This window comes from Octopus sinensis, linkage group LG6 (genome assembly GCF_006345805.1).
Source record: "Octopus sinensis linkage group LG6, ASM634580v1, whole genome shotgun sequence".
Lineage (NCBI taxonomy): Eukaryota > Metazoa > Mollusca > Cephalopoda > Octopoda > Octopodidae > Octopus > Octopus sinensis.
The window spans coordinates 886,607-902,797 of record NC_043002.1 but is presented as its reverse complement, the minus strand read 5'-3'; the positions used below and the strand labels follow the sequence as shown (position 1 = coordinate 902,797).

The 16,191-nt window shown below is 40.9% G+C and overlaps 1 protein-coding gene across 3 annotated transcripts in view; it reads right to left on the bottom strand.

Annotated features, from left to right (window-relative positions):
- The window catches only part of LOC115212801 (WD repeat-containing protein 37), a 203,003-nt gene that overhangs the window by 138,066 nt on the left and 48,746 nt on the right, over positions 1–16,191 (bottom strand). For 2 of the 3 annotated variants that reach the window (XM_036503539.1, XM_029781509.2), the window contains one exon: positions 1,617–1,655. The exons of the other annotated variant lie outside the window; for it this stretch is intronic. In XM_036503539.1, the coding sequence (XP_036359432.1) occupies positions 1,617–1,655 (39 nt within the window). The remainder of the gene's footprint in view (positions 1–1,616; positions 1,656–16,191) is intronic. 3 annotated transcript variants of the gene reach the window in all.

The following is a 16,191-nucleotide window of genomic DNA, read 5'->3' as shown; positions in this document are numbered from 1 at the left end:
TGCCCCCTCTTTATCGAGTATGGCCATTGCACGAAGCTTAACTGTTACTGGTGCTGTGATCGAATGTGACTTTTTAGCCCAGCCAAAGATCTACATTGTCTTGTACAGAATTGGCAACTAAAACCTTTACCGGTAATAGCCGGCTGTAGTTGTAACTGGGCTTCATGTACCTTTGCATGTCGTTTAAGTCCCCCTGCCAAATTACACTCTCTTCCACATGCCCGGCAGATATGATTAGTATGGTGTGTTACACCACCACCAGTGGCCAGGTTGTCACTCGTCTGTCTGGCTTTATGACTACGAAGATGACTCTTGAGTCCAGCTTTACTGAGGCAGGGTCTTGCACAGACACTGCATGTCAGCATCATAGGAAGACCCTTCCCATCTGGAAGTGTAACAGGGATGCCCTTCCTGACATCCCTCCTTACTTTCTCATGTGCAACTCGAGATTTCTCAAAAGTGGCTGTCCCCTCATGAATAATGCTTCTCCACCTGCTACGATCAATAGCTATGCCTTCCCATGTATCAGGAGAGATGCAAGCATCTCTTAAGGAAGCCTTCAGCAAGTCCTTATACCTCTTTTTTGGTTGATGTGGAGGTCGTTCTCCTTTAGCTAACTCTCTATAAAAAAGTTGTTTTGGCATCCTTGAATCCTTCATCCTGACCAGATGACCACTCTATCTGAGCCTTTGCTTTAACACAAGAGCTTCTATACTTTCACACCAAAAGCCTTCCAATATTTCAAGATCACTGATGCGGACCTTCCACTTAATGCTATAGATCCGTCTGAGACACATGTGATGGAAATGTTCCAGTTGTTTAAGGTGGTATTGATATGTGACCCACGTCTCGCAGGCATAAAGAAGAGAACCCCAGTATGCAACTGGTACTTAATTTATCAATCCCGAAAGGATGAAAGACAAAGTTGACCTTGGAAGAATTTGAACTCAGAACATAAAGACAGACAAAATACCGCTAAGCATTCACCCAGCGTGCTAACTAACATTTCTGCCAGTTTGTTGCCTGTGAATGTAATTTGAGTCACTATGACGACACTGATCATTTTGATTTTGACCAGGATCTTGACAAATATGTCGCTTGGTTGCAGGATATAATTCTTTTTGTTGTTCTGTTTCTTCAACTCAAATTGTTTTGATGCATCATGACACGTTTTATGCAGATCAATCCAAGGGGAATAACTTTCCCAAAAGCTTTACATTAAGCTGCAGAGATTTTAGTGTTTGATTCCACTTATGCTTAAACCTAAGAATGAGTTTTCCTTTACCATGGTATCCCTCTCCATGTTGGCCATACACTCTGGATAAGGAGTAAGAAAGTATATACTGGGTGTGACTGGTTGTTTGTAGATACACACACATCCATACAAACAAACAAACATGCACCTGGCTTGATTAAAGGTAGAAATGCTTCCAAAGCAATACAAATTAAGTGCGGAATGGAAATGTCAAAAGAAAATATCAGTGTGAAGCAATGGGATCCATAGAAAAGTGCCTAAATAGGATTTCCAAACGAAAAATATGAATAATCAATCTTTTTTTTTTAATGTGAAACAAAACTAGCATCCTTTAGTGCCTGAATAAAACAATTGTACTTGCCGCCATCAGAGTATAACCATAATCACTTTTAGAGCGCATCTGAAATAAAAAAGAACATTCAGAATCTATCGGCAGGATGTTAGAGCTAACATACGTTTTAGGATTTACACAATGGATAAATGAGATTAGATTTGTTTTGACTGAAGTTTGGATTAAATGTAATAGATACAACTGAAAGAATTTATGTTGTATAGTATTTGACATACCTGTATTTGTATATCAAATACAGACTACTAGCCACTTTGAGTTATTTCACTCAGCTCATTTTTGTTTAAACTACACAATCTACCTAGGCCATAAATGTGTCTAATGTGTCTAACTCTCGGTCCCTTGGGTGCTTGGCCTCTGGAGATAAGGTTGGACAAATGTCAGGTAGATGACACCTATCAAGGCAGAAATGGGTCTACAGTTGTCCTCTTGGCTCCAGAAAATAAATCTGTCCTCTTTCCATAATGGCATGAGAATGATCAGACATAGGAAGCGTTAAGAATAAGATAACGGCATCCTGAGATGTATCTTGGAGGAGAAAGACAGATAACTGGAGGTACAAAAGGGAATCAGTGAAGGAAAATAAAATTGGAAAAGGATGGTACTGAGAATGAGGGATGGGTTTTAAGAGAAAGTGGTCCCAGGAGGAAGCGGGTAACGAAGAGAAATATGTGCACATTCAGCTCTAATATGTTTGTCACAGCTGAATAGTGTCACAGAAGAGTAATGAAGTGATGGGTGTTGGGAAGGTTTTGTGGGGATAAATTGGACGTAAGGGCAGGGAGGGCCCAGTAAAAGTATAAACATAATGCTTTTAGGACCTCACTTTCATTGAGAGAGATGGGTCTCCTTGAACACAGTGGACTGCCAATCTCATATATATATATATATATATATATATATATATATTATATATATATGAGATTGGTAGTCCAGTTATGCAAGTCATGCTTTGCAAGGCCATTTATATTTTTATATAAATCAAAAATAAATTTAGTAATGAAATTTAAAAAGTCTTCAAAATCATTGAAAATTAAACTAACTTAGTGAATTTATTTGGAAGAAGATGTCAGATGCAATATGAACAGAGCATTACTTGGCTTATTGAAGACCTCATTTACCATCCCATTAAAAATAGCTTCAAAATCTTACAATGTTAAAAATGCATGATTGTTATTGTCTGTAGTCTCTTCTCTCTATCTGTCAATACTTCTGTCAGTTCTTCATGATTAAGGTCACTAAAGACTGACCACATGGTTGAATGGATTTGACCTCTCTGTCTAAAAATAAAAGCCCTTTCAAAATTCTTTGTTAGTCAGATCAGTTCTGCCAGTAAGGACCAAAGTTCTGCCGACTGAACAAAATTATTTATTTTCTCTTTGATACTTAATGATCATTGTTACATTGCTGGATGCTTTTTTACCTGTCCTAATTTGAGATTTCTCCCTTTTGATCAGGATCTTTCATTGCTTCGTTGATTTATTAAGATTATTTTCCATTTTATTCAAATTGACTTTCAATTCACAGGCGCACACACACACACACACACACACACACACACACACACACACACACACAACACACACGCACACACACACACACACACACACACACATGCACATGTTTCTTTTATAAAATCTTTTGAATTTATGTCAATCTTATTTCAATTGAAAAAGATTCACTTCAACAACTGATTAAAGAAGATTTCTACACCAATGTAACAAATATATTTGTCCTCAAAGATCAAAGAACTGAATTAATTTATAAATGAGGTATTTAAATAGTAATTTTTTGTACATCATTTAAAAAATTTTTAAACATTAAAACAGCCACCATCGTGAGCACTGGTTCTCTTAAATAAATAATTTCAAAAACTGAAACCAATAAGCACAAGGGTGGGTTGAAACATTAGATTACGATGAAGGACTGATGCTAGAAATGTTGCCTGCATTCATTTCAGCTCTTGTTATTTATAACTGCATTGTTTCCTTTCAACTAAACTGACATCTAACTGTTCGAAAAAGACTTCGAAAGTAACTAGAAGCAACTTCTCTTGAAAATAAATAAAATTTGGCATTGTGGTGTTGTCACAAATCTTCAGAAAAAGGGTTTAGCCCCCAAGGACGTTCATGCTGACATGGTTGCTACATTACAGGATAATGCTCGGGCTTTATCAACAGTGTAAAAGTGGGCAGATGAATTTAGGAGGGGAACGGAGAGTCTTGAAGCTGACCCAATGTCTGGAGGTTCCACAACTGCCACCACCAACAAAAACATTGTTCATCACATGTTGATAAATAACAGGCAACTGACTATAAATCAAACAGCCAATGTCATTAGCATATCCCATAAGAGAGTTGGCATGATGAAGGTTCATGCTTGATGGGTGCAACATCTCTCACACTTGATCAAAATCTGACATTATTTGAGGTGGATCCAGCCAGTCTTCATGAACGTATCCCAATCCATGATGAGTATTAGGTTCATCACTTTAAGCCAGAGACCACCCCATGCAGTGGAAACAGTCCTCCTCCCCTGCTTGAAAGAAACCAAGGTCATTCTATCAGCAGGGAAGGTGACCGCCTTAATTATTTGGCAGGCAAAAGGCATTGTGTTTATCGACTATCTTCAAAATGGCCCCATTATCAATGGAGCATACTATGCCAACATGCTGAGGCCCAGCAAAACTGACGAAAGGGCTCTCCTTTCATCAGGACAATGGTCCTGCACACATGTCCTTGCTTTCAATGGTTACTATGCATGGCTATGGCTTTCAACTAGTTGGTCACTATCCTTCTGATTTGACCTCTCGTCTCACTATCATCTGTTTGCTAACATGGAAAACACATGGCTGGAAACCAGTACCACACTGAGGATGGCATCATGTCTGCCATTCATAACTTTTTTCACCAACACGACGAAGGCTTCTTCATCAATGGGCTCCAAGTATGGCAAACACCAAAGGAAAAAGTGTGAGAACTACAAGTGAGGTCTATGTTGAAAAATAAACCTCATTTAGTCACATTCCATCTTTTCAATCAACCCTCGTATTTCTTGTATGACCAATCTCAAAAGTCACCACACACCATTGGATAAAAAGAAATATAATTTATGGTCTACCTCCCCGCCACCACACACCCAATAACACTATGAAATGGTCAAAACTGAAATTCTTTTGCCCCAAGACGTTGGACCCCCCTTGGAGTCAACATCCTGTGTAGCAGAGCAAAAAAATTATTTTCTTCTTCTTCCCTCTCCCTTCCCCTCTGTTTCTTTAGCACTCATTCCAAATACACACACACACACACACACACACACGCGCGCGCATGCACACATGCTCTCTCTCTCACTTTCTCCTCATCCATCACCCTCTTGTACTGTCTTATATTCCTCCAAACCACTACAAACTCAATACCACTATAAAATGGTCAAAACTTTTCACACAGGAACTTGGTTTGATTTGAAAACCCCGCTAGAATGGGAGAAAGTGCTAATACATGATCTGAGTTATATGATGTATAAAAAATGTAATATACAAATAAATATCTGTAAATATAAACCATCCGATTTTCTGAGTACCTCATTTCTTCGTATATATATATATACATATATATATATATATTTCATCATTTATCACTTGAAATGAGGAGTAGACAGACAGCCGACAACTGATGAAGGGCTTTTTCTCTGTTTACTTGTCCTGTTTTTGATTTGTTTTTAATCATCGTTTACGTATCTCACTCGTTTTTCCCTCGTTTGTTTATGTATTTCATGTTATTTGCACCGTTGGTGATATCCTGTACCCATATATGTATGTGTGTGTGTGTGTGTGTGTGTATATATATATATATATATATACATATAAGGAAAATAAGTCAAGGTAAAATAATTTCATCATAAAAAACATTTTAGTACTGGTTTCAGTCATTAAAACTTTTTGACCTCTAAGTATGGAAAACAAATTTTGGAAAAATTAAAAACTTTTTTTTTAAATATTTCCAAAGTATTCAAATACAAGGGGCATTTTTCCTTGTTTCTGCCTGTTTCTATCTCTCTTTTTTATATCATCATCATTGTTTAACGTCCGTTTTCCGCGCTAGCACGGGTTGGACGGTTCGACCGAGGTCTGGGAAGCCAGGGGCTGCACCAGGCTCCAGTCTGATCAGGCAGAGTTTCTACAGCTGGATGCCCTTCCTAACGCCAACCACTCCGCGAGTGTAGTGGGTGCTTTTTACGTGCCACCTGCACAGGTGCCAGGGGGGTCCGGCATCGGCCACGATCGGTTGGAGCTTTTAATGTGCCACCGGCACGGAAGCTAGCCAAGGTGGCGCTGGCAACGGCCACGTTCGGATTGTGCTTTTTATGTGCCACCGGCACAGAAGCCAGTCGAGTCGGTGCTGGCTACGGCCACGTTCGGATGGTGCTTTTTGTGCCACCGGCACAGGTAACACAACTACTATTTCCATTGATATTTATTTCGATGTTCATGGTCATGTACTTGACTCAACAGGTCTCCTCAAGCACAGCGAGACGTTCTGGGATCCAGGGTGCTTTGAATGGGCAGGGGCTATGCGGAACTGGTGCAGGAAGCAGCCCGGGTCTTTGCAGTCACAACATATCTTCAGAGATCTCGGTCTTTCGCCATTGCCTCAGTGAGGCCCAACGCTCTGAGGTCATGCTTGACTACCTCATCCCATATCTTCCTCGGTCTACCTCTCCCCCTGATTCCTTCAACTGTTTGGGAGTGGCACTTCTTCACACATCTCTCCTCATCCATCCGCAGTACATGACCATACCATCGCAAGCGTCGCTCTTGCACACCACATCTGATGCTTCTTATGTCCAGCATTTCTCTCAGGGTGCTTACACTCTGTCATGCATGCACACTGACATTACACATCCAGCGGATCATGCTAGCTTCATTTCTTTCAAGTCTACGCATGTCCTCTGCAGTCACAGCCCATGTTTCACTACCGTGAAGCATTGCAGTTTGCACACATGCATTATACAATCTACCTTTCACTCTGAGCGAGAGACCCTTTGTCGCCAGTAGAGGTAGGAGCTTTCTGAACTTTGCCCAGGCTATTCGTAGTCTAGTGGTGATACTCTCTGAGCATCCACCTCCACTACTAACTTGGTCACCTAGGTAGCGGAAACTATCAACTACTTCTAGTTTCTCCCCCTGGAGTGTGATGGAATCTGTTTTCTGAGTGTCTGTGGTGTCTATTGTCCCTGTGCATCTGCCGCACATGAAAGCTATCTTATCAGTTAATTTCCCTTTAATATTGCTGCACCTCTTATACATCCATAGCTTACATTGGGTGCATCTTATGGAGTTTCTACCTATTATATATTGTTTGTTATTATTATATAATTGAACCTGCCACAGGTTGGACGGTTTAACAGAGGTCTGGAGAGCCAGTGGCTACACCAAGCTCCAATCTGATCTTGCAGTATTTCTACAGCTGGATGCCCACTCTAGTGCCAACCACTCCGAGAGTGCAGTGGGTTCTTTTCATGTGCCACCAGCACAGTAGCCAGTCATGGTACACTGGCATCAGTCCGTTTCAGATGATGCATTTTACATGCTACCGGAAGGGGAGCCAGTCAGGGCGCACTGGCCACAGCTATGATTTTGGTTTTACTTTACTCTACAGGTCTTCTCAAGTATATCATATCTTCAAAGATCTCAGTCTGCTGCCATTGCCTAAGCAATACATCCATTTCCAAGTAAGTTTATATATATATATATATATATATATATATATAATTATAACAATAAGGGTTTGCAACAAGTTGTATGACCACATACCGAAAGTTATAGAAATAGCAGCCAAAGGACTACTATTTCCTTTTTCTACAAAAATGACTCCACAGATAACAATATATATATATATATATATATATATATATATATATATATATATATATATATATGTATATATATATATGTGTATGTATGTATGTATAATATAAATTGGACATGGGCGATCGTTGTAGTTTTTCTTGTCTTAAGGTTCACAGCCAAACGGCTGGATGAATTCGCGTGAAAAATGGCACATGTGTGGAGATGGGTGCACAGATTGGAATGTGGTTTGTATTTTTTCCTAGCCCCCATAGTTACTGACAAAATCAGTTAAAACTTTTTCTAATGGAATTCCCCACCAGTTGCTACAGCCGGCATATACCATTTAGTTAGTTAGTTAGTTAGTTAATTTGGCTCAAAAGCAAATAGCAAGGCCATGTAGGGGGACATGGAGTTAAGTACAGGGTGGTGTTCATGTAAAGAGTTCAGGCCACTTGAGGTCAAGGGAGGCTTTGAACAAAGCGGTCGTCGGCATCTTCACCATCTCGTCTGGCAGCTTGTTCCACGGATCCGCAACCCGGACGGAGAAAGCTCCTCTCCTTCGATTGAGATGAAATCGTCGCAGGTAGAGCTTTTCGGAATGACCCCGCAGCCGACGCTCTGGAGCAGCACTGAAGAACAGCTCTTTCAAGAGGTTACACCTTCCGCTTATGATGCTGTGGGCGAGAATGAGATCACCACTGCGGCGGCGTTTTTCTAGAGAATAAAGGTCGAGCGTCCTCAGCCTTTCTTCATAGGACAAATTTTTGAGACCATGAACCCTGTGGGTAGCCAGCTTCTGGACTCTTTCGAGATGCTGTATGTCTTTGAGGAGATAAGGAGAAGAGGCTTGAATCCCGTATTCCAATATGGGTCTCACCAGCGTGACATAGAGTGGTAGGAATATGGCTGCTGTGAGCATTCCGAATGACCGTCAAATCAAGAACAGAATTCCGCGTGCTTTGTTGGCAGCATGGACGCACTGGGCCGAAGGCGAAAAGGAGGAATCCACCAAGATATTCAGGTCCTCCAGCAGCAGACGACCCGGCTCGAAATCAAGTTGAGTTGCAGGAGGAGAGCCAACAGGCAGATGACAGCACTTTGACACGTTCAGACACAGGTCCCATTCGTTAGACCACCTCCAAATTTGGTGGAGGCATCGACGAAGATCCTCTATATCACCGCGAGGAGCGACCAGTTTGAACATCGTCGGCAAATAGAAGGGTGTGTTGCGTAAGGTCGTCGGGCAAGTCATTTATGAAGACTAAGAACAATAAGGGAGTACAGGATGACAGTCAGCCAAAACTTTTGCTATGCTGTCTCTCTTCTTTCACCTCTTTATGGGGTTAATAATCTTAATCGTTAGTTACAGTTTCTCATTCAAGATACATAATAGGCAGAATTGTGGGATTATTATTATTATTCATGTCACTGCCTGGAATTGAACTCGGAATCTTGGGGTTAGTAGCCCACACTCTTAACCACTATGCCATATGCCTGTAGACAAATATCCTTCTAATGTAAATAATGTACATAATCCCTCATCTCTTAAATACAGAATGGTATTATCATAGTATAATATAAACAAACTTTTCATCACTTCTTTCTTTACATTTCTTAATCTAATACTTTGTATCTTACACTCCTAATGATGTTACATTTGTCTTTATCCCATTTTCCTCCCATAGAATTTTATAAATATATTTTTCAAATGCATTGTGATATTTTAGCAACATTTTAACGATCAATATCTAATCACATGGACTCCACAGTTGTTTACATTTGAAAATTTCAAAACACAATCCTCGAATTAGTTAAATATACTTACTTTTCCCTGAAGATACCTGACAATATATGGCTTTTTACATCTATAATTGTTTGATTGTTGATAATTTAAACATACTGTCAGACTGAAACACGTGTAGGATATTTTGGGATACTTTTTGGTGTTTTGTTGATAGTTTCTTTTATACTTATTCTTATATCATTTTTGCTTTGCATTACTTTTCCATTGTGATACAAAGAAAATGAACCGAGTATTATTTATTCAATTTTTTTCTTTTCCATTTTCTTCTTATTTACTTATATACATACATACATACATACATGCATGCATACATACACACACACACATACATATCTACAGGCATACCTTGGCTAGGCTTACGTCATTTAGATTTGATTTGTTCTCGATTATATGTTGGTTTTCAAACATAATATATGGAAAAATAAAAATCAAATCAAGTCATTTCGCTCGACTTCACGTCTGTCCGCCACAAATATTGGAATCGTAAAATCACTAGAAAACCATTAAAGGTACATAAAATCACGTTACTGTACAATAAACAAGAATAAAAGCATATAGAATCATATTAAAATACGTATAGTAAATGTTAAGATACGCACCATAAAGTAGCGTAGCTTAGTGAATGAAATCATGAAATCAGCTGTGTTGTCTTATTGGTCTTTTGGATCTCATGTTGCCCTGTAGTTCCAATATCTATCATTAGGCATCGTTGTCACTCGTGATTCCTGTGATTGTTTTCAATTCAGATTTGTCTACGTCTGTTTATCAGCTACTTTCACATTCTCATTCATTTGTGACTTTATTTTTTTGCCCCCATGGCTCCTAAGACAATTCATAGAATAAGTGCTAAGCATCATGCTATAATGCTGGAAGATAAACTGGATATGATAGAATGCCATGAAAAAGGTGAAAAAGTGGTAGCAATTGCACGGTCATAGGAAGACCCTTACCATCTGGAAGTGCAACAATGATACCCTTCTTGACATCCCTCCTTACTTTCTCATAAGTAGCTATCCCTTCATACACAATCCTTCTCCATCTGCTACGGTCAATAGCTGTGCCCTCCCATGTATTAGGAGAGATGCTAGCATATCATTAAAATGGCACATTTTCATACCAGCGCAATCATCTCTCTTGCACACCACAGCTGATGCTTCTTAAGTCCAACATTTCTCTCAAGGTACTAACACTCTGTCGAGTATGCACACTGACATTACACATCCATTGGAGCATACTGGTTTCATTCCTCGCGAGCTTACGCATGTCCTCAGCAATCACGGCCCATGTTTCACTGCCATGTAGCATGGCTGTTCGTACACATGCATCATACAGTCTGCCTTTTACTCTGAGCGAGAGGCCTTTAGTCACCAGCAGAGGTAAGAGCTCCTTGAACTTTGCCCAGGCTATTCTTACTCTAGCAGTAACACTTTCAGCACATCCACCCCCACTACTGACTTGGTCACCTAGATAATGGAAGCCATCAACTACTTCTAGTTTTTTCCCCTGGAAAGTGACGGAAGTTGTTTTCTGCAAATTTTCAGTGTTTATTGCTCCTGAGCATCTGCCACACACAAAAACTATCTTCCCAGTTAGCCTTCCTTTGATATTGCTGCACCTCTTATGTGTCCATAGCTTACACTGGGTACATCTTATAGAGTTTCTACCTACGCCTTTTCTACAGATCGAGCAGGGCCATCTACCTGATGGCATTTGTGGTTTGTCTACTTTCCTACTTATTAGGACTTTGGTTTTAGCTAGGTTGACTCTAAGGCCCCTCGATTCTAATCCCTCCTTCCACACTTGAAACTTCTCCTCCAGTTCTGATAGTGACTCAGCAATTAGAGCAAGGTCATCAGCTTAGAGGAGCTCCCAGGGGCATCCTGTCTTGAATTCCTCCGTAATTGCCTGGAGGATTATGATAAATAGGAGGGGGCTGAGGACTGAACCCTGGTAGACCCCAACCTCTACCTTGAATTCTTCAGTGTACACGTTGCCAACCCTCACCTTACTTACAGCATCCCTGTACATGGCTTGCACAGCTCTCACTAACCATTCAGCTATCCCTAGTTTCCTCATTGACCACCAAACAAGGGATCGGGGGACCCTGTCAAAGGCTTTCTCCATGTCAACAAAAACCAGGTACAGGGGCTTATCTTTGGCTAGGTATTTCTCCTGCAGCTGTCTCACCAGAAATATGGCATCAGTGGTGCTTTTCCCTGGCACGAAACCAAACTGCATCTTATCCAAGTTGACTCTCTCCCTAATCAGTTGGGCTATGACCCTCTCCGTAACCTTCATTACCTGATCCAACAGCTTGATACCTCTGTAATTATTCGTATCGAATGCATCTCCTTTACCTTTGTAGCAGTTGACTATGGTGCTGCTACACCAGTCATTGGGTATGACTCCTTCGTGTATTACCTGGTTAACTATACGGGTGACTAGGATATAGCCGACACTGCCAGATTTTTTAGCATCTCTGCAGTAATTCCTGATGGGCCTGGGGCTTTCCCTGTCTTCATGCTTGTAATTGCCTTAACTACCAAAGAACTGTCAACTCAGATAGCTGGTCCCTCTGTTGGGTCAACATTCGGCAGACTCTCTTTATCCCATTCATTTTCTTTATTCAGCAACCTTTCATAGTGGCATCTCCAAACCTCTCTCTTTGCATCCTCATTTAGCGCAAGTGAACCATCATCAATGCGAACACATTTCTCTCCTACTACATCATGATTCTCTCTCACACACTGTCTTGCAACACCAAATACCTCAAGTCTTTGGTCCTCACGATGCAGAACATTGGCAAATTTTTTCTTATCCGCTTCCCCTCTGGCTAAATAAACCTGTCTCCTAGCTTCCCTCCTGGCAGTCTGATACACTTCCCTACTACCACTGTTCTTCCAGTCCTTCCAAGCCTGTTTCTTTTGTCTAATAGCCCTGTCAACATTTTTCCATCACCATGTTACCTTGGGTTGAGTGGGGACTTTGCACCAGCCACAGATCTGGTCAGTGGCGCTCAGCAGGTTGTCCCGTAGAAACCTCCAGTTGTCTTCCACATTATGTGATGCTATATCCCCTTCTATTTCATCAAAGGCTTTGAGTAATACGTTTCTAAATCTCTGCCCATTTGCAGGATCTTTAAGTTTCCAGACCCTTCTCCTCCAGGCTGATCTTCTGGGCAACCATTTAGCCCTGATCCTGAAGTCGCTAACTACTAATCTATGTTGAGTGGTACATTCTTCGCCTGGGAAGGTTTTGGCATTGATAAGCAGCCCTCTTTCCCGTTTTCTGGTGAGGATATAGTCAATTTGGCTGGTGTGTCTGCCAGAACGATAGGTCACTAGGTAACGGGCGGGTTTCCTGAAGTTAGTATTGCAAACCATAAGATCATTTGCATCGCAGAACTCCAGCAGTCTGGTTCCCTCCTCATTGCGGGAACCAAAACCATAGCCTCCATGTATGCCATGGAAGCCCCCTGCACGTTGTCCAACATGTCCATTGAAATCACCAGCCACAAAAAGAAGGTCTCTGTCATTCGTCGACGAGGTAGTCTGCAATAGGGTGTCATAGAATCGGTCTTCCTGCCCCTCTGGTAGCCCCGGCTGAGGGGCATAGGCCAAGATAATGGTAGCTGACCTATGGTGAAGCACTAATCTAATCTTAAGTACTCTGTCACATACTCTGACTACCTCGATTACCTTATCAACCCATTTCTCCGCAAGAAGTATACCCACGCCCCCGACCCCGTCAGTGTTCCCTGCCCAGAAAATCTTGTACCTGTGTTCTTTGCCTGTGAGGAACCTCTCTCCACCTTACTTCTTGGATGCAGCACAAATCTACACGTCTCCGCTCAAGCATCTCAACAATCTCTCTCTCTCTCTCTCTCTCTCTCTCTCAATATATATATATATATATATATATATATATACAGGCATACATTCGCACTCCTGCATACACATATACACACACACACACACACCACACACACACACACACACAGAACAATAGATAATCGTTGATTTAACAACCAGTTTTCCACGCTTGTATGGGTCAGACAGAGTTTATTGAAGCAGATATTCTACAGCTGGATGTCCTTCCTGTCGCCAACCCTTATCTGTTTCCAAACAAAATGCTATTTCCTCATTACCGAACACACAGAATATTGGAAAAGAATGACTGCCTGTCTGACAGAGACATCCATTTACAACTTTCATCCAACGTCAAAGCAAAGAGACTCAAACACACACACACACACACATCAGGCTCTTTTCAATTCCAACTATCAAATCCACTCACAAGGTTTTGGTCAATGAGGGACTATGGAAGAAGATACTTGTCCAAGGTGCCATACAGTGAGAGTGAACCCGAAATCATACAATTGGGAAACAAACTTCTTAACTACACAACTATGCCTCTCTCTGTCTGTCTGTCTGTCTGTGTGTGTGACAGAAAATAAAAGTTGATTGTGAGTCGATACTTGGGACTCAGCTGGAGTTTTCTATTGCTTTTCCTTATTAAAATATTGCATAACGAAATCAGTTCATTCTTTTTGAATAACCCTGTATATATACATATACACACACACACACACACATGCATAGATATGCATATATATATATATACACACACAATCCTATGAACCAATCCTATGACTGGCACCCGGCAGATGCCAGGACCCCTGGACAGGTGGTACGTAAAAAGCACTATCCGAATCATGGCCGATGCCAGCGCCACCTCGACTGGCTTCCGTGCCGGTGGCACGTAAAATGCACCAATCCGACCGTGGCCGTTGCCAGCCTCGCCTGGCACCTGTGCGGGTGGCACGTAAAAAGCACCCACTACACTCACGGAGTGGTTGGCGTTAGGAAGGGCATCCAGCTGTAGAAACAATGCCAGATCAGACTGGAGCCTGGTGCAGACCTCTGGCTTCCCAGAACCCCGGTCGAACCATCCAACCCATGCTAGCATGGAGAACGGACGTTAAACGATGATGATGATGATGATGACACACACACACATACATACAAACATATATACATACATACATACATACATACATACAGACAAAAATATATATACACATGTATGTTATGCTTCATACATATATATATATACACACGTGTTAAAAGTATCATTTAGTCAAACCAAGTGGAGTAATAGAACTCAATACGTATTCTATTCAACATTGTATTTCATGTCTTATATCGAATGAAATAACCAAGGGACATTGTATTGTGTCAATATACCAAAATAAAAGTAGTAAAAGAACAAAGAATATGCCTCCTTTTTCTTTTTTTTTTTTTTTTTGTGTGGCATTTGGAGGAAACGCCAGTCTCCATAGCCTTTGCAACCCCTTCTAGACATGTAAGACAATATTGCAAAGAAAATAAAAGCAGGGGTGGGGGAGTTCCAGAAGATTGAACTTCTTGGGAAAACCGAGTGAGTGAAACAATCAAAGCAGAACCTAAAGAGTTGGAAAGAAAAGTAATGAAAGGAGAAAATGTGTAAAGTAAAGAAAGCATGAGTAAAGACAATTATAGTAGCCCCTAGAAAGAGAGAGAGTGAGAGGAGACAGCCTGCCTTAGGAGCCAGAGGAGGGACTGGGTCAGGGAATGACTTAAGGACAAGCAGTTGGGTGGCCCTTCTTCTGCATGCTGTCTAGAATGTGTGTATGCAGCAACATCACTGTCACAAATCCAATAGCAATACCTTACTTTAACCTTTAGCACACTGATTTAGTTTCCCCTATGACTGCATTATTTTTGAGGGAACAAAAAACATAAGCACCTACTACTTCGAAATTGCTATAACTTTTGTTGAATTGTACGAACAGACTTGATTTGTTTTTTGTATACTAACAAAGGAATGGATGAATAATATTTTTATGTAAGACATTAAGGAATAGATGAGAGAGTTTCCCTTGTGAAATGTACCTCCTTAGGGCCAGTACTTTCCTAAAATCAGCCAGCCATGAATGGTGATATCCACTCAGTACATCGTTCTCAACGAAGAATTGAGACAATTTTAGGGACTGTAACCAAGTGCTGCTCATGACCGGATTTTCACTTGGTATGAGCAACATTTGTGTTTTCTTGTGACAGAAAGAGAAAAAAGTGACATATTCTGTTAATGGAGTCCTTCTGTGTTTTGGTATCTGATGTCCAGGTCATGAGTAAACAAAGCAAAGGTGGAGAATAGTGTCATCTGTGTAAGAGTGGGTGTTACCAGATGTGATGGCAAGTAATTCATAGATAGAAGGAAGAGAGGGGGGCAAAATTTGGGGCATGTTAATAGAATGAAGGACAGAAAGAACATGGTCAACACACACACACACACACAGCAATAGTATAATCTGACAGGAAGCTACCAATCCAAGAGATAGAGCCCATAGGCAAGAAATTTTGATAAGAGATTGACATGCAGAACATATTGAAGACCTTCCTGATATGAATGGCAACAACATTGCTCTTGCCAAATTCCTCCAAGCTAAGAGCCTACCACTTGTAGGTGAGAGAGGAAAGTAGGTTATCAGTACAACTAGAAACCATAGTGAAGTCCTTAAAAAGAGAGAGAGTGTGTGATGTAAGAGGATGCCATAGTTAATGGCTATCTCTATTACAGTTGAGATGTGAGAAATGAGTGCAACAAAACAATAGTTTATAATGTCAGAGAGATTGCCTTCCTTTGGGAATGGGACACACTATAATAGATTTCCAAAGATCAGAGCAGATCCCTGTATAAAGGGAGAAGCTAGTGGGCATAGGGGCTAGCTCTGGGATACAATGTTTGAAGGTAACAGATAGGAGATTGTGTGGTGAAGTGGCTTTGTTGGTTTGAAATAATTGAAGGTATTCGTGTCTGCGTATGCAAAGGGGTAGACCACGAAGAGTAAAAAAAAGGGGAGAGATTAAAGGGGAGTTGCCAAATCTCCGCAG